At 39.8% G+C, this 21,824-nt stretch overlaps 1 protein-coding gene across 1 annotated transcript; it reads left to right on the forward strand.

Annotated features, from left to right (window-relative positions):
• Window positions 1-149: 149 nt before the first annotated feature.
• On the forward strand, window positions 150-21,442 carry LOC140950649 (beta-galactosidase-1-like protein 2). Its single transcript, XM_073399890.1, has 17 exons — window positions 150-742; window positions 3,859-3,927; window positions 5,079-5,174; window positions 5,968-6,076; window positions 7,499-7,594; window positions 9,772-9,859; window positions 9,959-10,026; window positions 11,828-11,978; window positions 12,773-12,835; window positions 13,757-13,849; window positions 14,778-14,828; window positions 15,662-15,714; window positions 16,426-16,575; window positions 18,122-18,302; window positions 18,766-18,859; window positions 19,944-20,178; window positions 20,471-21,442. Exons 1-17 carry the CDS (start codon window positions 288-290, stop codon window positions 20,540-20,542), a joined length of 2,124 nt encoding a protein of 707 aa, XP_073255991.1. The 5' UTR covers window positions 150-287; the 3' UTR covers window positions 20,543-21,442.
• Window positions 21,443-21,824: the final 382 nt, after the last annotated feature.

A 21,824-nucleotide genomic window follows, 5' to 3' on the forward strand; every position in this document is an offset into this window, starting at 1 on the left:
GAAATCTAACCATGTGTGTTTGTTTTATGTATTTCCAATTCCTTCCATGGTAGCCTCGAGGTTATTTCGCCGCTCCTCTCCCCCCTCCCGACCGTGTAGTTTTGCTTTAAAAGAATGTTTAGGCTAACGCCTGGAACATTTCAACATTGCGACGCCGGCGGCAACAGGTTCTCATGGTTATGCACCGGTTCTTTCAAGTATTCAGCGGTGGATATTCCTCCGTTCCTTTTTCAAGAGTTTTAATGGTTGAAAGATATAGCCACTTCATTCGTGGAGTCTTTCGGTAAATGTTTTCAACAATGGTTAGGACAATTTTTCTGCGAATCCCAATTAGCAAACAAAAATGTATTTTCTTAACCATTGCTGTAATCTGTCTTCTCGGTTACTTGGTTCTAAAAAGGACAAAACCTCTAAAACCTCTTGCTGATATTGGAAGATCTAAACATGTGGCTGGTAATAAGTTGAGTAAAAACAAGGCTACTGGGCCAAGCATGACAATGGACGAGAAAGACTTTCTACTCGATGGAAAGCCAGTTGGAAGATCTAAACATGTGGCTGGTAATAAGTTGAGTAAAAACAAGGCTACTACGCCAAGCATGACAATGGACGAGAAAGACTTTCTACTCGATGGAAAGCCAGTTCGAATACTAAGTGGAGCTATTCACTATTTCCGAGTTGTTCCAGAATATTGGAGAGACAGATTGTTGAAACTCAAAGCGATGGGGCTGAATACTGTTGAAACGTGAGTAAAGCTCAGTTTTGGGCCCGGGAAACTATACAAATTTTGCATTTATATATACACCCGAAACTATAATAACAATTGAGTTTAGAAAGCCTAGGATTATCTTACGCTGTGGCTATATGGCCGGTAACCGGTCAAGGTTTTCAAAACACTAAATGACCGGCAGTCCTATATTCTCGGTAAATTTATACAAAATCGAAAAATCCAGGCTAATCTAAATTATCACATGTCGATTAAGGAAAGTCAAGCAATCCTGAAATGCTTTATAGATCTCAAGTATATACATGTAGGGCCAGTTATTTAATTTAGTTTAGCCAGTGTTTGACAAAACTGCCTTCTAAGCCATTTTCTATTTGCCCAACGGTTTTATCTAAACACTATTTATTGTGAACAGCTTTATGAAAGCATACAGAGTAGACAAGAAAAGTATTATCTTCTTAAAATAACCCACTAAGAAAGAGATCTTGAGGTCCAAAGATTTGTTAAACCTCAGCTTAAGTTAGACTTTGTTTAAATAATCGACCCATAGTGTTTGGTTTACACTGGGCTCCGAAGATGAAATCATGTATTGTGACACTTAAAACTTTTTTCAGCTCGACTGCCGGTCAAGGTTTTGAAAACACTAAATGACCGGCAGTCCTATATTCTCAGTAAATTTCACAAACTGAAAAAATCCAGCTAATCTAAACTATCATATGTCGATAAAAAAAAGTCAGTCTAGGGTTTGGTTTACGCTGGGCTCAGAAAACAAGACCATGTTTTGTGACACTTGAAACTTTTTTCAGCTTGACTGCTGGTCAAGGTGTTGAAAACACTAAATGACCGGCAGTCCAATATTCTCAACACATTTCGCTTGACTTGTAATTGCAGAACTTTGTTATCAGTTTCTCAGCAGTGAAAGTGAATATTTATGAGCAAAGACAATCATGTTTCCAATAGAATATGGAAATAGATTAAGCCCCTAAAGTTGCAGTTACTAAGTCCCCGCAGGGAGCAAAATATGCCTAAGTCCCTCCAACCACTCCGCCCCCCTTCCATTTTCAAAAAGGAAAACAGGTTAACATTTCAATAGCCAACTAAGTAGTAAAGCTGCTTATGTGATTGAATTTAAGTGAGTGTCTGGGTAAAACTGATGTGAGTTGAAGGGTACTCAATAGGATTTGAACTAGGTATCTGCCCAACCTTAAGTAGGTGGCTGTGACAAAGAAAGGGCCCGTAAACTAGGGCGAGGAAAAGCAGCAAATAGAATGCAAAGTAAGCGGCTACAAATTCCAAAGAAGGCAGCAATCAATCGCTGGGTACTGGCTCTCATTGAGAACCCTGGACTTGACATTGATGTTGCTACATTGGTTTAGTTTCATTGTAAGTCTTATATGGAAGAGGGGTGGGAGGGAATGGTGTGCTTTGCACATTTCTAGGTGTTAGTGACCAAACAATGTTGGTTTGACTCAAAACTCTCCGTTTATATGGTCCCAAGCCTAAGTTGCATAATATTATTACAGATTATTAAATAATGTGGAGACTGGTAAATTATTATTATTTATTGTTCATTCAAAATATTTCCCTGCTTCTGATTGGCTATAAGTGCACGTTTAATTCACCATAACCAGTTACTGATGACCAAATTTGGAAGCATTTTGTGTTTAACGGGGAAATGACGTCAAAAATGGAGCGTTTTCGCAGGTTAAGGCACCATTAACCAAGAAGACTTGGGGACGAGGTTGAGTTGTTTTGGTTGTGAAATTGAAAAATGGCAGACATTTCACTTGTTTCAAGTAAGAACTAGGTGAAAAAATAGCTAAAAACATGGCAAGAACAGCAAGAAGACAACTCGAAGGGCGACATCTGCTATTTAGAGAATATTTGCAGAGCTGGACAAACCTAAACGTGCACTATTGAAGATGAACTTAACATTGATGGATCGATGGAGGTAAGCATGTGTTAGCCATGTTTTTAAACTATAAATTATTTTGAATGAATAATAAAACAATTCTCGAATTTGGCTTTCGTATCATATGAAGAATTATGGAGATCTTGGAGGGTGTTATCCGCCTTGGCCTACGGCCTCGACTGATAACACCCTCCTTGATCTCCATAATTCCTCATAAGATACTCAGCCTCATTCTTATTGTTAATTAATAAATAATGCCTGTTAAATTTGAGCCAGTCAGGTGGAACAAGGAGAGTAGGAAATGTAATGATGCTTGGGAACATTGTGTTGTTCTCTTCTACCTTTTTTAGGCAACTGAGTGACAGGGATTGAAATTTGTTGACTAGTGTGACGTACAGCTCACAGATAAGCAACCAACACACATGCAAATCACACACTCCAGGTGTTTTTTGTGTTAACACAGGGCTGTCAAAATGTTTTTTCAGTAGCAGGCTGATAATGAATGGTAGGCGGCTCTGGAACTCACACCAAAGGCACAAGTTCTGGAGGGCCAAAGCATCTAGGGACGATTTGAAAATTATAGTCTCGGTAATGGCGTTTCCAAGGGTTTTCAAAAGGTGTTTCCAACCGCCATGTTGTTTCATTAGAATACACGCAAGCCTGGCAACAATGCCGTCAGCAAGTCCCTGGCGTTCCAAGACATCGCACAGTTCAAACATTTCACAGGTCTAAACCTGTTAGAATGTGCATTCAATGTCATTCGAAACTGGGAAATAGATGCTTTACAATTTTATTCGATGATGCTTGATTATTTTTTGTTAGCAGTTATGGTAGAAGGAGATGAAAGTAGCCAGCTAAGGATGGCTAACTAGCTGGTGGTTTTGGCTGGCTACTGGCCCTTATTGACAGTCCTGTAACACAACTGTTCGAAAGATAGTTTTTAAAACTAATTTAACTTGTCCCCAATAGTCTACCTTTTAATACCGAGTCTGATCCTACAGACATTGCTTAAGCTTTTTGTTGAAGTTGTTATAGCAACAATTCGCCAGAAACAATACGTTAGCTCATACACACTAATCAGTTCTACAGCAAAACCATTTTTGAAGTACATTAATAGATTTCTTGCTAGTTAACATGTTTGAAGTGGTTTAATGTAGATGCTAACCTCTGAGCTGTACTGATGGTGTTTTTAAGGTTGTTTAATGTCAATTCAATTGCCTTGCAGGTATGTTGCATGGAACTTGCATGAAGAAATTAAAGGGCAGTTCAATTTTGATGGTATCCTTGATTTAGGGTAAGAATCAAGTGACTTCATGCTTAAAAAAAGACTGTTTCTAGTCTTGCTTGCATAAGCAGCGAGACTCATAATCTGCAAGCTGTGTTATTTCTTTGTATTTGGTACACAAAACAGCGGCTGTGGCTGAGAGCAGCATTCGTAGCGGAGAAAGTAGAAACTGGGAATAAGAATCATTGCATGACCAAAGCCATGAATGTTTTGCAAAGAAAGCTTACCGATAGGTTTAGAACTTTTCTGGAACAGGTCTGTCCACAAATTCTGTTGCTTGAAAGTGTTGATTGCTTTGGAACAAGTGAACACTTTGGTGGTTGAAAAAAAAAGAAGAATCTTAATTTTAGCAAAAGACTAACTGGTCAGGTGTTGTAAACTTTCATTGTATGCAAATTATATGAGTCTTGTTATGAGTACCTATGTGGTTTATTTTCGGCATGGCAACAATTGAAATGATGTTCATGTAAATCACTTTTTTGATATCTGACAATGATATAATTTCTCTGGAATCGTGGCCCTTGGATTTTCGTGTATTTATACACGTGTATAGCCTGCAACCGCAGACATATTTCCTGTCACTGCTAACACGCGAACTAAATCAATTCAGAAACAAATTAAAAGGAAATATCCTGCAGTAGGTGTAGTGTCATGGAAACTGTCTGGGCAATTAGTTGCTCATACTGGTTGTAGGTGTTGTTAGGTGTTGTGAATATTTAAATACCGGTAGTACGTATTTAAGGATCCAGTGGAGAATTATTCATAAAAGGCTGTCAGTTGTGAGGTCGTAACCGGTGTACCCAGTACTTTACAGTAGGGAGTGAAAAACCTTTAGCGAGTAAATCCTGTTTCGTGTAGAATTAATTGCCTCCTCATTTCTCGATCTAATCTTCAAGCAAGCAAGACTAAATACCTCTGTAAGAGCGTTCTTGTTAATTATAATTAACTTATGATCTTTACTGGTAATAGTTAGGATTGAGTGAAGTCCAATTTGGGCTGTAATCATATTACTATCACAAATTCTCAATCCGATTGGCTATCAGCCGTCCTGACTTAGCTTCCTGACTTTCTTTCACTTCCAGCTAAAAAGCTCTTGTAAGATCTTGTGTTTTATTTTTTATTTTGTATTTCACTTACTGTTGTTTTTTATTTGTGATTAGAGCTTTTGTCAAGTTAGCCCAGAAGCTGAATTTGTATGTTATCATTAGACCAGGACCATACATTTGTTCAGAGTGGGATTTTGGTGGACTACCAAGGTGATCAATATTATTAAATGCAGTTATATGTGGTAACAATAAAAAATACCTGTATATAATGAAATAAAGAGGATAGAAATAGCACGGTCGCTCATTGGTTGGTACCCTGATGAGACAAATGCCTAAGGAGGGGGGGGGGGGGGTGGGGTGTTGGGGCAGGGAGAAGTGTCCTAGCTTCCTCTTTTTATCTCCCTCTGCTTTCTCTTTCTTCATGCATAATCATAAGTGATACCTGTTTGGGTCCAAATAAGAACATTCTGTCCAGAACACCCCGAATGATACCAAATCTGAGATTTACACCCATCAATGTGGGAGTTTCTCCCCTCAGGAACATATATAGTGCCCTGACAGTAACTTGCAAAATGACTGAATATAAGCAAGTTATTATTGGGACAGAAGGTTAACAGAGTTTTATTTAATACACACATTACACAGTGTATATTAATTTGCCAATAAGTCAGTTGTTTTTAGGACAAAAGGCTTAAAGGCAGCAAATTATGGACCTGATGCAAATAAATTTGCCAAAAGGCGAAAAAAAAAACTTGTCACAGAGCAACTGTCAGTGTAAGTTCTTATATAGCCAGTCACAATACAGATTGTTTTGTCTGAGTGATATTACCATGACAGGTCACTAGGCTGAACAAAGGTGAATAAAGATTAATCCGCAAAAACTGCTCAAGCCTACCTTAATATTTCCACTTTGGTGATGACTAAGAACTTACTCTTAGATCATTAGTATATGCAGACGATTTTCTAGCGAATACTTATTCCACATATTTTTTTTTCCCTGAAGTTGGTTGTTACACGATCCTCAAATGGAACCAAGATCAATGTACCGTCCATTTATTGAGGCTACTGAACGGTATTTCAATAGGCTTCTGCCAATCCTTGTTCCTTTACAGGTACTGATATTTGACTTATGATTAAGGGTACCGTGATCCCCATACACTTTACACACTTTACCCACTAATGTATGGGTATGCATGTTTGTAAAATTTCAAATTATTTTATCATTCTTGAGATCATCATTTTCAACGATATGCAGATCCTCGCATTCCTCTTGTATCCCTATTATTTAAGAAGTGAGAGGGGGGGGGGGGGAGGGGGAGGGAGCGCTTATTCAATAGGGGTACTTGTTTGATATTATGACTGAGGGAGTGGGCTCTTATTCAGGGGAGGGCAGTTATTAGAGTGTGGGCGCTTATTCAAAGAAATTTATATGGTTTTTACTTTTTTATGAACTATACATTGTTTATATTTACAGCATAAGCTTAAGTCTGTCTCCAGTTAATTAGTAGTTCTTTTGACTAGCTAGTAGCTCAAAGACTTGATAAAGTTATCATCATCATCATCACCAAACTTATCAAAACTTGGTGTCAAGTTTGTGAGTAAAGAACAGGTATTAGGTTAGTTGTAGTTAGTTTTTTCATTTTGTTTAGGGTAGTTAGGTTATTTATAATTTATATACTCCTGATAAATTTTACCATTCCATTCTATCCTATTCGAGAAACTTTTAGAAAATAATGCGCTCTAATTTGCTACAAAATTTTGGGATAATTGCATTTTATCTCTTAAAGTTACATGTACATTGGTGGATCTGAATAATTTTGAATTTTTGGAATTTTTTACAAACAATTACTTAACCTTTAAACCCTAAGATCAAAATTTGAATTCTTCTTTGTTACCTCTATTCATTTCCTACAGAAGTAGTGGGGAGAAGTTGATGAAATATCAAGCAAATTCATCTTGTGTGATCATGTCCATAATTCTCATGACCACTCTGTTTTATAAAGCATTGCTGTTACAAGGAGAAATTTGATGCTGATCACTCTTAGGGTTTAAAGGGTTAAAAGGGAATGCATAGAGAATTGGACATATAAAGGAGATTAGCCCTTAACCACTTATGTGCTGGATATTGAGGTAAAACGGTTTGTCTTTAGAGCTAATACCCCTCCACTAAGGTGAAAATAATTCTGATGGTTTTGTGGGGTGGGATGTCAAACTTTATAGATAGTGTTTTACAAACTTGATAATACAGCTATTTTGAGAAAGGGTTATTGGAAAAAATGTGTTCATGAAAATTCCAAAAGGTAATATGGGATATGATCAATATACTATTCCTAATGACTGTGGCTGGCAAACCTACTTTTGTTGCTTTCCTTTCCTTTCCCGTGGCCTCCCAATGACCCATGCCATTCTTTCAAATTTCTTTGAAGAACAGTGCACTTAAAAACCGCCCTCAATTGTCATGTGCACTTTTTCTGATTACTTTTCTCAAAACAGCTCTATATGGACTTTACTGACTCTCTGTTCTCCTTTATTAGTACTCTAAAGGTGGTCCCATAATAGCATTTCAAATTGAGAACGAGTATGGAAGCCACTACACTGATGATGTCAACTACCTGAATCATCTAAAATCGGTTAGTATTTTCTTTGAAGTGTCCATAAGGCCATGAAGGGTAGTTTGGGCAGGTATTGTAATTAATAAGGAGTTGGGGTAAGTTCATGCTTAAGTCAGGCCCTCAAAGCTGTCCGTGTGCTCAGGGACGGTCTGACAACATCAGTAAAAACTTAAAAGGGGCCAAAGGCAGCTTTAACGTTTGATTTATGCCCTATTTACAAGGAGAAACACCATCCCAGCCAAGTTAACTTTAATAAATGAGGGTTGATATGAGAAAAATATTGTCATTTTTGCCCAAGCAAACAGCTCTTATGCAAGCTCTCTGCATCTGATCTGTCTGTCTAAAACAGTGCTTGCATATGCTCTGATTGTCACACCTTGACTGAGTTGTCCTGGCCGGGCAAGCCGGCTGGAGAAGTGTTGGGCCAGCTAGGAGGGTGACCCTACCATCATAAAAGAATGACCTGGCTAGGCAGGTCACCCTTCTAGCTGAGCCAACTTCCTGTTTCTCATGTACATGGCTCACCTCGTTTTGTAATAAAATGTATGAAATGTTGGCTTGCCCAGGGTAGAGCGAGTAGGTGGGTAGATGCACACAGTTGGAACCATCTCTAACTGTTACAGAGAAAGGTGTCTGTCTTATAGGGAGGTTGGTTACAGTTAAATGACTGGCACCAAAGGGACAAACAACAGGGGTCTTTGAAGAGAAAGTGTTTGTATTTGTGTTATTCAGCTTTATTCGCTCAGGAAAGTCGCATGAGGGAACGAAAAAAAATATATATGGCAAGCAGAGAGGCAACTGACTTCCCACCTCTCTCCTGTTCTTCTATCAGTCTGTTCACTCTCTTCAGTAGATCATCAGTCCTGCCAAGCCCTGACTCAACTGACTAAAAAGAGGCTGCCCGCTTTGCTCTCCATTATTCAACATGTTTCCGTGGGTTAAATTAACCTCGTTATACTACTACATGAGAAATTTCTGCAATTTGATTGGCTTAGATCAGTGGTATTTCAGCTTAATTTGAAATACCTACATGTGAAAATTACAAACCTTGTGTGGGTAGTAGTATAAACAAATAATAGCATGATGTGCACGTGATATTTGGCATAAATACCACTCGGGATATTTCAAAATTGTCGCAAATTTCACTCGCCTAACGGCTCGTGAAATTTCGTATAACAATTTCGAAATATCACTCATGGTACTTATGCCAAATATCACTACAAATCATGCTATTACCTATACAAATTTCCGAACTTCGTTTAAAGATGGAATATCTAAAACTTTGAGGACCTTTCTTAGGAAACGCTCTCCCCCTGAAATGAAGCTATGATGCAGGCAGAGTCTTATGCTTAAACACTTAGACCACCCAGGGGGACGGGACTCAATGTTCTGGATAGTTAACTACGCTTTTTTGTGGGCTCATATATTATTTTTTACAAAGTCATACATCATTTTGTTGTCTCTGAGCTATTTGTACTTATTTGTTAGTGCTTAATATATATCTATACACAGTAATTTTCAAGGAGTTATAATAACTCCTCTAGTGAGGCTAATTTAACTCCTTACAGTGGAGTTATTTTTTTGGGAGTTATTTTAACTCCAAAAATGAGTTTAAAGAACTCTTTTCAAGGAGCAAAAGCGACCCCAGATATTGAGGAGTTAAAATAATGCCAAAAAGGAGTTATCCTGTACCTAAAATTTTTACTTCACTTTCAGAGTTAAATTAACTCCAAAAAAAGTAAAAACCACCCATGTAATGAGTAAAAATAACTCCATTTCGGAGTTATTTTAACTCCAGACTGGGAGTAAAAAGAACTCTTTTTTTGGAGTAAAAATGACCCCAAATTCGGCGTTAAATTAGGAGTTAAACCCCCAAAAAGGGGTTATCCTGTACCTAAAACTTTTACCGCATTTTTGGAGTTATAATAACTCCTTAAAAATTACGGTGTACCTGAAACGGCCACTTTGTAATTTGGCAAAGTCTGTGTTAATTGTAAGCCTGTGTAATGACAGGCTCAAAACTTACTAGAAAGGTTTTCACTTGACTGTCGTAAAACCAAAACCAAAGTAAATACACTAGCCAACCAAAGGGCGTAGTAAAACCAAAACCAAACCAATCCCTCAATTACTTTCGACAGTCAAGTGAAAACCGCTCTATCATATCTCACAATTTCTGTTTCTCGTTGTTAAAACAGCTTATGATCGATGAGGGCATAACGGAACTTCTGTTTACATCGGACAATTCTGGTGGATTACATAAACGGTTTTTGTCTTTACCTAATGGTAGGTCATCTATACTGACATTATTTCTTTCTCGTAATTTTTTTTTTAAGTAAGCTTACATGTAAGTGATACAAGAAGCTTTTTTCATCTCGATTTCAGTGCTGAAAACAGTCAACTTTGGAAATGGTGCAGAGTTCAAGCTGAATAACTTAGTTGCAGAGATTCAGGTATTGGAGTTGGAATTTTGGAAAAAACTAATTCGTTTTTTTAATCATACGGTGTAAGCCTTGACTATTGTTCCTTTTAAAGGGAACTGCGCATCATTTCAATCTTATGTTTTTGACCGCGAAAAATTTTGCTGGCAAATTGGTCAAGTTTAAGTTCATTTTATTTCACACCATTTACATTGAAAGATCACAGATATAAATTAAAACAATAACAGATTCTTTTCAACAGCTAATTAAATAAAATATAGCAGAGCTAATACTACTTTTTTACTGAATGTGTGTGGGGGCCAAAGTAGCATCTGCTTTCGAGGTGGCCACCACCTACTTTAGAATAAACAAAAACACACTGGGCTTCATAAACATGGAATCTACTAACTAAAGACAGTGACTGTGCTGTTTTCGTAAGACATGGCTTATAAAACAGACAGTTGCGTCGCTCTTACACGCCTGCTATTTTCAGTCGAAAAGTTGATCTGTTTGCTTGCGTTTTTGTAGGTCATAATGTAAGGACAAATGTGGATGTAAAGAGGTTTCTTCTCTCGTGCGTGGGAAGTGGAATACCTTCCTGCGTCTGTTGTTTGCTTATGTCCAGATCGAAAATCTCCAGGCTTTTAAGAAATCACTAAATACACAGCGATCAATGGCAATTTTTTTGAGAAGCTGCAGATCCTGATAGAGCGGTTTTCATTTGAGTGTCGAAAAGTAATTGGTTTTGCACTTTCTACACGATACGATTGGCTTAAAAGATTCGCGCCACCTTTTCATCCAATCAGAAGTAAAACCAAAGTCAATTGTGACGCGCTCGCGTGCATTTTCCCGCGCTTTGCGTCAGCCACATGTAATTACTTCGAGTTTTGATTGGTTCAATGTATTGTCTGTGTCCTATGTGATTGGCCAGAGTAATTACTTTGGTTTTGGTTTTACGACACTCAAACGAAAACCACTCTAGTCTTTCTCAACTTAGGTCATGTTATTCACCTTGGTGGGAAAAAAGATAGGAAAAGAGAGAAAAGAAAAGAAGACCATTAGGGAGCTTAGGCAACAACGACCATGACGGCTACGAAAACGTCACTAAAAAAGTGACTTCTCGCTGCCTCAAACTTGATCGCGCTTATTCCATCTCGTCTAATTCGACAAATGCTGACCATTTTATTTTGGAGTTGAACTCTAAAGGACTGTATTAAAGTTCAGGAAAAGAAAAATAAAGTTGTTACCTTGTGTTCCCGTCCTCGACAAAACGTGAAATTAGGCACTTTCACGTTGTAGTCGTGCAACGACGGGTAAGAAATGTACAAAAAAGCGTGATACACGTGCAAAGTTGTTGTTTTGCTAATAGGGAGCTTAAGCAACAGCGTTTTTGAACGACGGACGTCAACCGGAAGTGGACTTTTTGCATCATTGGGGAGCGGTTTGGTTGAAACTCTCGGGTAAATCGTCTTTAAAAGAGAAAAGAAACTCAGCAATACAAGTTTGTTAGCGTCAAGGCATATAAAAAGGGAGAAGGCCTCACTTCCGGTTGACGTGCGTCGCTCAAAAACGTCTTTGCTTAAGGTCCCTATTGTAAACCTATTGCTTTGTTGCCGTTCTCGTTGCCGTCGCCGTCGTCGTTGCTTAAGCTTCCTATTGAAAAGGGACGTACGTACGTGACGCTTTTGACAAGTCAATAACAGAAGTTTGAAGGCTAACACGAAACAGAGAATATTTCCGATCTGCGGTCAAAGATGAGACGTCCAGTAGGATAAGCAGTTAGATTGATCATTAAGATAATAACACTTCTCTCTGTTATTCCGTTGTTTGGAAGCCAGGTAAACCAGCAATGGTTGCCGAGTTCTGGGATGGTTGGTTTGATCATTGGGGTGAGGAGCACCACACCCGAAAAACTGAAAATGTGGCCTCCAACATGGAGGAGATACTCAAGTTTGGAGCTTCTGTTAATCTCTACATGTTTCACGGTTTGTGTTAAAAGATTTTATAGTCAAGCAAACGCCCATATGTACTTAAATAAACTGATTATTTGAAAATTGAATCCGTCATTTGTTGCTGCTGCTCTTATCAAATTCTGTAATTACTGCATACATAATAAGCAGTAAATTTTAGACAACAACTTTTCTGTATCCGGTCAGGTTTCGATGACTGTCTTATTTTTGCCTTCAACCACATCGCAAAGAAATGTCTTTCCAACGCTAGAAAAGTTCGTACAAAATTTCCATTTAATCTTAAAATTGTACTCTGAAACGAATGACACTTGCCAAATTTAGGGCAAATGTCAAAGGGAAATTTAGAATCTCGTTCAGTGTGAAACCAGAGTATTTTTAGCTTTCTCCTCTCGCCTCCCTAAGGACGTCTTTGTGCTAGGCTATGAAGTCCGTAGAGGCTGGGGAGACAGAGGAGAAGCACGCAAGGAATAATAGGAGGTTGCCTCGCTCGCTGACGGTTTTAGGGGTTACGCTTACGCGTTGTGGAGGATTGCGTGACGAGCCAACAAATGTCTGCGTGGGAGGCTAAATAGGAAGGAGAGCAGTGGATGCGGTGCCTGGCGCTTGCGGATGATTTTTTAGCAGGTGGTGGATCCTGTTTTTTGAGGGAGTGGCTGTGAACTGCAGATAAATTAAACGTGAATAAATTCAGTTTGTTAGGGACTGAAGGGAAAGTGTTAGAAACATGGGGCCTTTGTATTAGGTTACAATGTATTATCGAAAGGTTGAGAAATTGTTTTTCTAACATGGCGTCTCTTGTTGTTTTTTAGGGGGGACAAACTTTGGGTTCATGAATGGAGCCAACGCTCTCCAACCAACGACCACTTCTTATGGTACTATACAATACAAAACAATATAATTAACAATTGGTTTTTCTTCTGTAGTAACATTAACACTGGTAAAGTCGAGATAGTCGAGATAACCCCGAAATGTCCGACTATTTTGTCTTCTAGATTTCTGACCTCTGTAGATTTTGATAAGTAATACCTATTCGATCTTTGGACTTTGAATAGCCTGTATTCCCCCAAAATGCTAAGGAGGTCGTTCATTTGAATATTTCGTAATGTAATGTTATGTAATGTTGTGGATTAGAGGGGGCTTATTTTCGGAATTTTACGGTATTTTTACATGTTACAGGGTTGTCACTAAGATTTCAAGTTGCCGGGTAAACACAACAAGTAGGCGGGGAATCAAACGGCTAAGGATTTCTTTTGGTTCTATTTTTCTTCTATTTTCCAATAAAAGTAGCCGGGGACCACTCTCTTAGTAGCCGGAGAAAATCCCCGGCCCCCGGCTCTTAATGACAACCCTGTGTTAACAGTAAGCTCGGACTTCGGCATCCAAGAGCGCCACTGGCAGCCATTATCGGTCCATTTATGAACTTACTGTAGCCCACTTATAGCCCATGATATGAATGATGTGTGATGCGTGACAGGTAGACCACACCACCGGGGAACTTCCCCTACTCTTTTAGGACAGTTAACTCCCCTTCGATTTGACTGATGAAAGAATGATGAAGAAGACAAGGCCAACGGCTTAACGTCACCGCCCAATGACGAGATCGTCTAAACTGAGACAAGGTTTCAAATCACAGTCAGCATGATCTCACCCTGGTTGTTGGTCCGGCAGAGGTTTGAATCCATGACTTTCCGCTCGGTAAACCGGTGCTCTCCCAACTGAGCTAACCGGGCAGCATTAACTGTCGTTGCCATTTTTATGATGATCACATCTGTATATTGAACTAATAATTTCAGATTATGACGCGCCTTTGTCTGAAGCTGGAGATATTACACCAAAGTATAAAGCCCTGAGAAACGTCCTAAGGCAGTATGATCCAAACCATTCCTGTAAGTATCCAGTAACCTTTATGTCTCTGTTAATTGCGGTTTCTACCATTTAACAATTGATAGCCGACGTTCAAAAAAGTATCAGTCAGTTTCTCCAATTGTTGGTTTTTGCAGAAAGTTAACTTTTCTAATGGTTCACAAGAAAGAAAAACTGATATATAGGATTCTGTGCCATATTTTGGAACTTGCAGTCTGTTTCTCTCTCGAAATGATCCATTGTTTCCCATAAACTCATAGGAAAAGGTGGTGATGAGGCCCAATTCCTTTTCTTTCATAACGACTAGCATTTGCAAAAGTTGTCACTTGGGCAAATAACTCGACGGCATTTCGAAGAAAAAAAGGTGATTGCTAACAGACTACAGAGAACATGATTCCCTTACGTATAATTTCAAATTACGTATTTTTATGAAGACCACTTCCATCAAGTACACGCAGGCCTCCTTCAATAAATTCGTTGGTTACGTTTTATTCGTGAGACCTCTATTTTTCGTACAAAGGAATGTTTTTAGTCGGTGAACATGGACATAACATCATAGCCAGGCGAAGTAAGGTTAACTGGGTACACCTGATGACCCTTGTCTTACAGACAGTAAGAATAAGATAGCTCCCAGCGTCTGACTGTTATTTGACCGGCTAAGTAGCCCTGTAATAAACTAACCAGGCTACAAAGTGAGTGGAAAGAGCACATTTTACCTTATTAGCCTGGCTCACTTTTATTTACAAAAACACATCTCCTAATGGTCAAGAATATTGTCTCTGAGCAATAATCTTCATCCCAGGTGCTCTTTAGACTTCACCACAACTGTTTATTCTCGTCGTAGGTGGTAAAATTGTCCACCGACGCTTTGATGGTTGAAAATCCTGACAAAACACCCCACCTCGTGTCTCAATTATACGCATTGATACAATAACATTTTTCCCTTGACAGTTCCTGATCACGTTCCAGCTGTTCCTAAAAACTCTTCTAAAAAGGCTTATGGTAAGAGTCCTAACACAGAGACAGTATTTCGAGTCTAACGCTAATAATTGCCTCAGTACATACCAAACCAGTTAACAGTCCAGGTCAGACCGATATCTTATCCTGGCCATTCAGAATTGACTCTTGCGCTAAGAAGTCCAGAGATATTTTGTTTAAGACCACTCGGCTAGCCAATCGAGGCGCACAGAAAGCTCTGTCCAATTGTTCGGTATATATTTATGTGAATTGTTGTGAATTGTTTACCTGAAGTGTACAGAAATATTGTAGTTAATTGGTATAAGGTAGCGGGCCTATTCGTTTTAAAGCTGGTGTGTGTTAACCCCGTTGAAAAATGTTTTTTCCTCCTTTATGTTGCTCCCGAAGCGTTAAAATGATTGTGATTGAGTACGCTGAAGACCGCCGAAGTCAAATATCAATTCGATGTGGAATACCAGAATTCCGTGGGGTAAAAACAGCGGTACATTCCATGTGAATTGTCTGTAGCTTTTTTCTTTGTAGTCCCCTTGCCTTGCGTTACATGGTTTCTGTCTATTAACGTGCTAAAATGATTATTCACCATTTGACTTGAATCCCATCCGAAGAAGTGTATTATTGCCTTCAGACACTTCACTCTGCGAAAAATAATGCTATACAACTTCTGTTTGGGTTCCCTGTGTCTTGTGTAAGGTGACAAAACAAGTGACAAAACAAGTGATGGGCAGATTGTGGCTGTTGTAAACCAGACAGTGGATACTTGGAACGCTCAAACGACTACGTTGTTAAAAGTGGTCGCTTCTCAATGTACTGCTTTTGTATGAGGTTTCACTGAACTGATCTTTTGTGATCTTTTTCAGGAAAAGTTGAAGTAAAGGAACGCATGCCACTCAGTGAACTCCTTCGACTTCACGTACGTAAATTGCAGTCTTTCCGAGCTACTGTAATAGGTCTGTAAGGTTTATATCAAACACGTGAAGGATGTTTTTAACAATTATTCCTCGCGCCCGAATGGGCTCTGAGTCAATAGGGCCGAATGGTCTATTGACTCAGAGGCCATGAGGGCGAGAGGAATAATTGTTTTAGTAAAATCCAACTAGTTGGTCAAAAATATCGAGAATAAAGAAATTTTAGCTAGTTAAAGCAAGACGTTAATCCTTTTTTGGCGCCAAAAAGCCCGCGCTTTTCGCTACCAGGAGGCTATAATATATAGCTCAGTAGTAGCTCAACCAATCAGAACGCAGCATTGATAATAGACCACTAGTTGGATTTTACTAACATCTGATAAGCAGATCCCGAAAAGCAGATCGAAAAAAAAACAACCCCCAAATGCGTCGATATCAGACGAACCTTTCTTTGCCATACTTTCTTGAGGAGAAAAATTTCATTTAACTTAAGCCCCTTGAGAGAGCTAACCAGCCTAGTCCCTAGGCGTTCTCGGCGCGGTCAATCCTGGACTGTACCGTGAGCTGTGACGTCACCGAGAGATACTCGCCGTTCTCTCGCCCGCTCTTTCCCAGACTTCGCGCGGACAACGGGTCAAGAGAGAACGCCTAGGGACTAGGCTGAGAGCTAACCAAGTGCAAAGATCGCGATTAACATGTCATCCTTATATCGCTCTCAGACGCCTATTAAAAGTGATAAGGTAATGCCCATGGAACGACTACCGATTAACAATGATGGTGGACAAGGGTACGGCTTTATCCTTTACCAGACAATCTTACAGAAGTTTCCAAAGGAAATTGTCATGGAAAACGTCTTGGACAGAGCACAGGTAGGGACTTCTTATCTTCGACAGGACATATATTAGTGTTAAACCGATTTAGCTTAAACTGTGTGCCCCAAAACATTGCAAATGTGTCACACCTTTCAAAATATTACTCCGCCTGTTTCCTAGTCGTATAACCACGAGGTTTGCAGTTCCCATACGCAAATCCGTAGGTGTTTTGTGTTCAATGTAAAATTCAGTTCGTTTTTAGGTATATATACAGGTACTCTTAGTCTCTCTTAGTCTCTTCTCCCTGATGAAGTGTGCGCTAGTCACACCAAACGAGTAGGAGACAATAAAACAATTTTACAACTCAAGACGTTCGCAAGTGCTGCTCACTGGTTTGCCCTTTTACAAAAATAATGTACCTGTTGTACACTGCGAAAAGGAGAATTGCTGGCAATGGTTTAGCAGATGATTTTTATCTATGGTTAGAAATTGGCGTCCACCGATACACTGTTACACTACACTTCGCTGTACAGAAAGTGAAATAAAAGTGAAAATTTAATTATACTTGCACCTCTTGACCTCGCCTACCATTTGAGTTGGGGTTGGTACTTCAATATCTCCGTTGCTTTCAACATCCCGTGAGCGACCGATTGACACATAGTTTGTTCTCTTACTGGTTGAAATTAGACAATATGACGTCGCATAACCGCTTATAGGACAATAAGTTATGTTACTTTATTACGGCATTATGTCTTATATCCGATGTTTGCTGTATCCGATGTTTGCTCGCATCTCAGTGCACAAGAGGCGCTTTTACTGACAATAAGGCACTGTATTTCAACTCAGAATTTGTATGCAATGAATTCTCCTCAAACACATAGATCAGACCTGTTCCTAATAGAGTGTGACCTTAGATCCTTGTGTAGACTTATTTCCTTTCCGTGTAGCTTTAGGTAGCTTGAAATGCCCATAAAACGGAGCACTGATGGAGAGAGGGGGGAAAACGAGCTCACCTCGTCTTCTGGTTTGTTAGTGAGAAATGACGTCTGAGAAACGATGACGTGTCACTACCCAGATCTGGGTAGCACTTCTTATTGGTCGTGCCGCGTGGAAGATTTACCCAGATCTGGGTAGTTTCACGTTATCAGTGTGGAATTTTTGCAGTCGTTCCTCGGAAGTCAGGGAACCAGTTGTGGCGTAGAGTGCCACTGTAGTCTGAGGTCCTCTCGTGGGCAACCAACTTGTCCTGGCATTTTAGGTGGCCACGTGTAGTCTGCAGGACTTTTCGTTTTACTGCTGGCAATCAAATCCTGGAGCAAGGATTGACACAGTTGGTTAGTAATTGGCCATCTGTGGGAGAGGTCCCGATTTCATTCTCATGTGTGACCTCAAATCCGTGTTTCGACTTCTTTCCTTCCCATGCAGCTTTAAATAGGAGAAGGGGAAGAGGGCGGGGGGTGGGTAAACTAAGTGAACTGTCAACCTCAAAGTTGTTAGTGAGATGATGACTTTTTCGAGCTACCTACGTAACAATGATAAGGATACTTTTACTTTTCGTATCAACGTTATCGGTTACTTACTTCTTAATGCCTCTCTTATCTAGGTGTTGTTAGACTCTCTTTCCATTCATACGTATGATGCAAGTTTGGAGGAAGAGATGATTGTTAAGGTCCAAGTGGACGAGAAGCTGGCGTCGGTGGTAAATACTCCTTGCAAGCTGGAGATTCTAGTTGAAAATATGGGTCGCACAAATATTGGGTGGAATTTAATGAAACTACGAAAAGGTGAACCCAGCATTATTGTCAGAACAGTAGAATCCCGATTTCTGAAACTTCCCAATAATCTGAACAAACTTTCATTTCCTGTTGAGTTTTGACAAATCTGGTTTCCAGTGTGTGACTAAATATAGTTAAATTCCAATATCTCTGGATGTAAGTAGTATATTAGGGATGATATTATCCTTTATTAGTTAGCTCAGAAAACAGCCGATATTTCGCGACTCCAGCATTGGTTTGTTGGCGAAATGAGGTCTAAGAAACGATGACGTGTCACACTCCCCATATCTGGGTAGTACTTCTTATTGGTCGTGCCGCGTGGGAGATGTACACAGATCAGTCGTTCCTCGGACGTCAGTGAGCCAGTGGTGGCGTCGAGACGTGTGGGCTGTTTCCTCAGGCTATCCATCTTATTCCTTCATCATATTCAACTTACATTTATTTATTTATTTTATTTTTTTTTTGCAATAAGGAATAAATGGCAAAGTGGAGGTAGATGGCCAAAGTGATACGAATCACTTATGGAGGATTTTTTCACTGGATTTCAAGGAAGATATGTTATCGAGGTAACCGGTGTATTCAAAGTATTGGGTTATGAGTCCATTATCTTGCAGAGTAATTTCAACTTAACATCGATCGACCCTATCTTTTGAATTGTGCGTCACACGACTTATCCAAAGAAGTCAGCTTGGTTAAGTGGGTGTGGTGTGCAGGCGCTTGATTTCAACGCAGTCGGCCTGGGTTCAATTCTTCACTGTTGTGATTAGCTGAGCCCGTCTCCACTAGTTGAGATTAGGGAGCTTTAGCAATGGTGAACTTACGCAACATAACGAGAGCGGAACGAAGACGGCATGAACCGTGTGTGCCAATAATTTTGTTTGAAATAACCTTTCGCCAAAGTTCCCTTTCCTTTAAACGGATCTTTTTTTAAAGACCAGAAAACAAAAATGTTAAGTGAAGTTCACGACAAAACTCGCAAGTAATAGCAATGTCACGTTTGTCACACACAAGCGTTTTGCCGTCCCGCTGCCGTCCCCCTGCCGTCCTGTTGCGTAAACTCACTAATGACGACTGCTGCGGCTACGAGAACGTCAAACAAAGCAAGGGGTTTAGTAAGCAAAACAAACCGTTTTTCACGTGCATCATGATTTTTTGTACATTCTTTGCCATCACTACGCATTTTTTTCTCTATCTAAACTTGAATGCGGTCCCCAAGAAATCAACTCCGGGGAAATTCGCCTACAATTGACATTTTCAACGAACTGGAACGCGACAAAGTCTGATAAAACTCGAACTCATTTTTAAAGTGACATTCCCCTGCCTTCGCCGTCGTCGATACTAAAGCTCCCTGGTATTAGCTCATCGTTTCTTTTGATTAAGCCTTTAAGAGGAGAGGATAATTATGGATTTGATAATCTTGACGTATGAGGAAGTAGGGCTTATATCTTCCTTAATTCTAACAACGGTGGTGGCGCGCGGCTTGTCGATTTTAGGATAGTCCACTGATATGGGTAGTCCATGAGGTGGTCCATGGACTGGGAAAGTGTTTTGTCCACCACCAAGCGGGCACACCGCGCGCCTGGTGATTGACCCAACCTCGTGATTGTAATCATGAAGTAAAAGTCTCAATTTTTGGTGCCTGTTCAACAGAATAAAGAAACAAGGCCGCTGGAGTGCATTGTCAAATAAACCAGAGAGAGGCCCAACTTTATATCGCACCACGTTCATAATAGATGATGACCCTAAAGACACTTTTCTGCGCATGAAGGGCTGGACCAAAGGTGTGTGCTTTATCAATGGGCATAACCTGGGAAGATATTGGAAAAGGGGCCCTCAGAAGACACTCTATGTACCAGCGCCATGGCTTCGGAAAGGCGAAAATGAGGTAGGTGTTTTAAACCTCTGATCTCAGCCATAAAATTATCGACATTCCCCCTAAAATATCTTGAGAAGTTTGGAAAACAACCGGTCTGTTTATGGATTTATTAAGCACATACCTTTGTTGTTATTACGGGAGATCGCCTTTGCAAAAGTTGTAGCGAGAGCAAAATTTCTATCTTTTGCTCTGGTCCCAAGTTTCTCGCCCAACTTGCGCGGAAACGCTTGCTATGCAGGCTATACAGGAGAACAGAACTACAGTTTTCTAATTGGCATATTTTCTGTTTTGTTTTCCTCAGCTGATTATTTTTGAGCTTCATGAATTTCAAAGACCGAGAGTTTCATTTACGGCATCGCCAATCTTTGTTTGAGGAATAAGACGCCTGCAAGAATGAACCATTTACGTGTTACTGTTATTTGTAAAGGCTATCACCTACTGGTGAGCGTTTTGGGCTGACAACCCGGAGCTCGCTTCTCAAGACTGATCTCGATCAACGTATAGTTTGTTTCCCTTAGCCTCGAGATTGAGGCGTCTTGATGTCGCAGTACATATGTGGATAGGAATTTACTAGAATTTGCTCTGAGAAAAATCTCCTCCTCATTGAGCACGAATTGACAAAGATGTAGGTATAGGTGTTTTTTTTAGGTGCTTAACTTCAGTGCGAAGTTGTTGGAAGGTTAGGATTGATTATACAAGGCTAGGAAGTGATAAAAGGTACAAGTTAAGCCTTTTATCAAAGACCGCTTTGACTCATACTAAATCAGGCCTTTTCTCAGAAAGTGCGAGTTTTACCACCAACTTCCCTCACGTCGAAGTACTGATTAAGAACCCAGTGATAAGAAAATGGTTGAAGGCGGGTAAACCTTTCTCCGTGGAGGGTGAATTACCCAGATCTCACTCTGTCAAAAGTGAGATCTCCCTTTCCTTCGGCCTTGTAAGTCCTGGGTACAAGAGTAGATGGTAAATTTGAAAGTCGAACTTAAACACATTTTTAACATTACTGTAATTTTTATCTTTTAATTCATTCGGTAATTTAACCCGATCTTTGTTATAAACACCAGTTCCTACTATTATTTAACACCATAGGAGACCAGTCCTAAGTTGAATATTTTATATATAGGCACAATTTTTTCAAGTAATTTATCTAACTGCAAGGTCAATTTGGCAGTATAAATAGTTTCCATATACAATGCAGACCCGTAGGTATTTATATTACGTTTTTAAGATTCTAAGTGGTGTTAGTTAAATCAAAATATAATTGATACTGTCATTTACGGTGGTCAGCGTGGGTATGCTCGCAAAACGGAAAAGAACAGGAAAAATTAACACGCGTTACCAAGAAGGTTAAACAGAGTCATATGGACGTTGTTTGACCCGCACAAATTCTAGCCTGCTAGCTGGTAGGATACGACTGTGAGAGTGTTCATGGCGGCGAGGGTCTTGACTCACATCCATTCCTCTCGCTGCTTTTACAGTCATTTTTCTCCACGAGTGGAAAGTCCCAGGGGTGTGCTTAACCTCGTCCCCAGGGTCTTCTCGTTTTCCAATATCCCCAGACCCTGGGGACAAGGTCGGGGTGTGCTTTTATGGTCTTTGAAAACAGTCGCGAGCGTGAAGTCCCGTCAGCTGCCCAGGCCCCACAAATTCAAACT

Source organism: Porites lutea, chromosome 10 (genome assembly GCF_958299795.1).
Source record: "Porites lutea chromosome 10, jaPorLute2.1, whole genome shotgun sequence".
Classification (NCBI taxonomy): Eukaryota; Metazoa; Cnidaria; class Anthozoa; order Scleractinia; family Poritidae; genus Porites; species Porites lutea.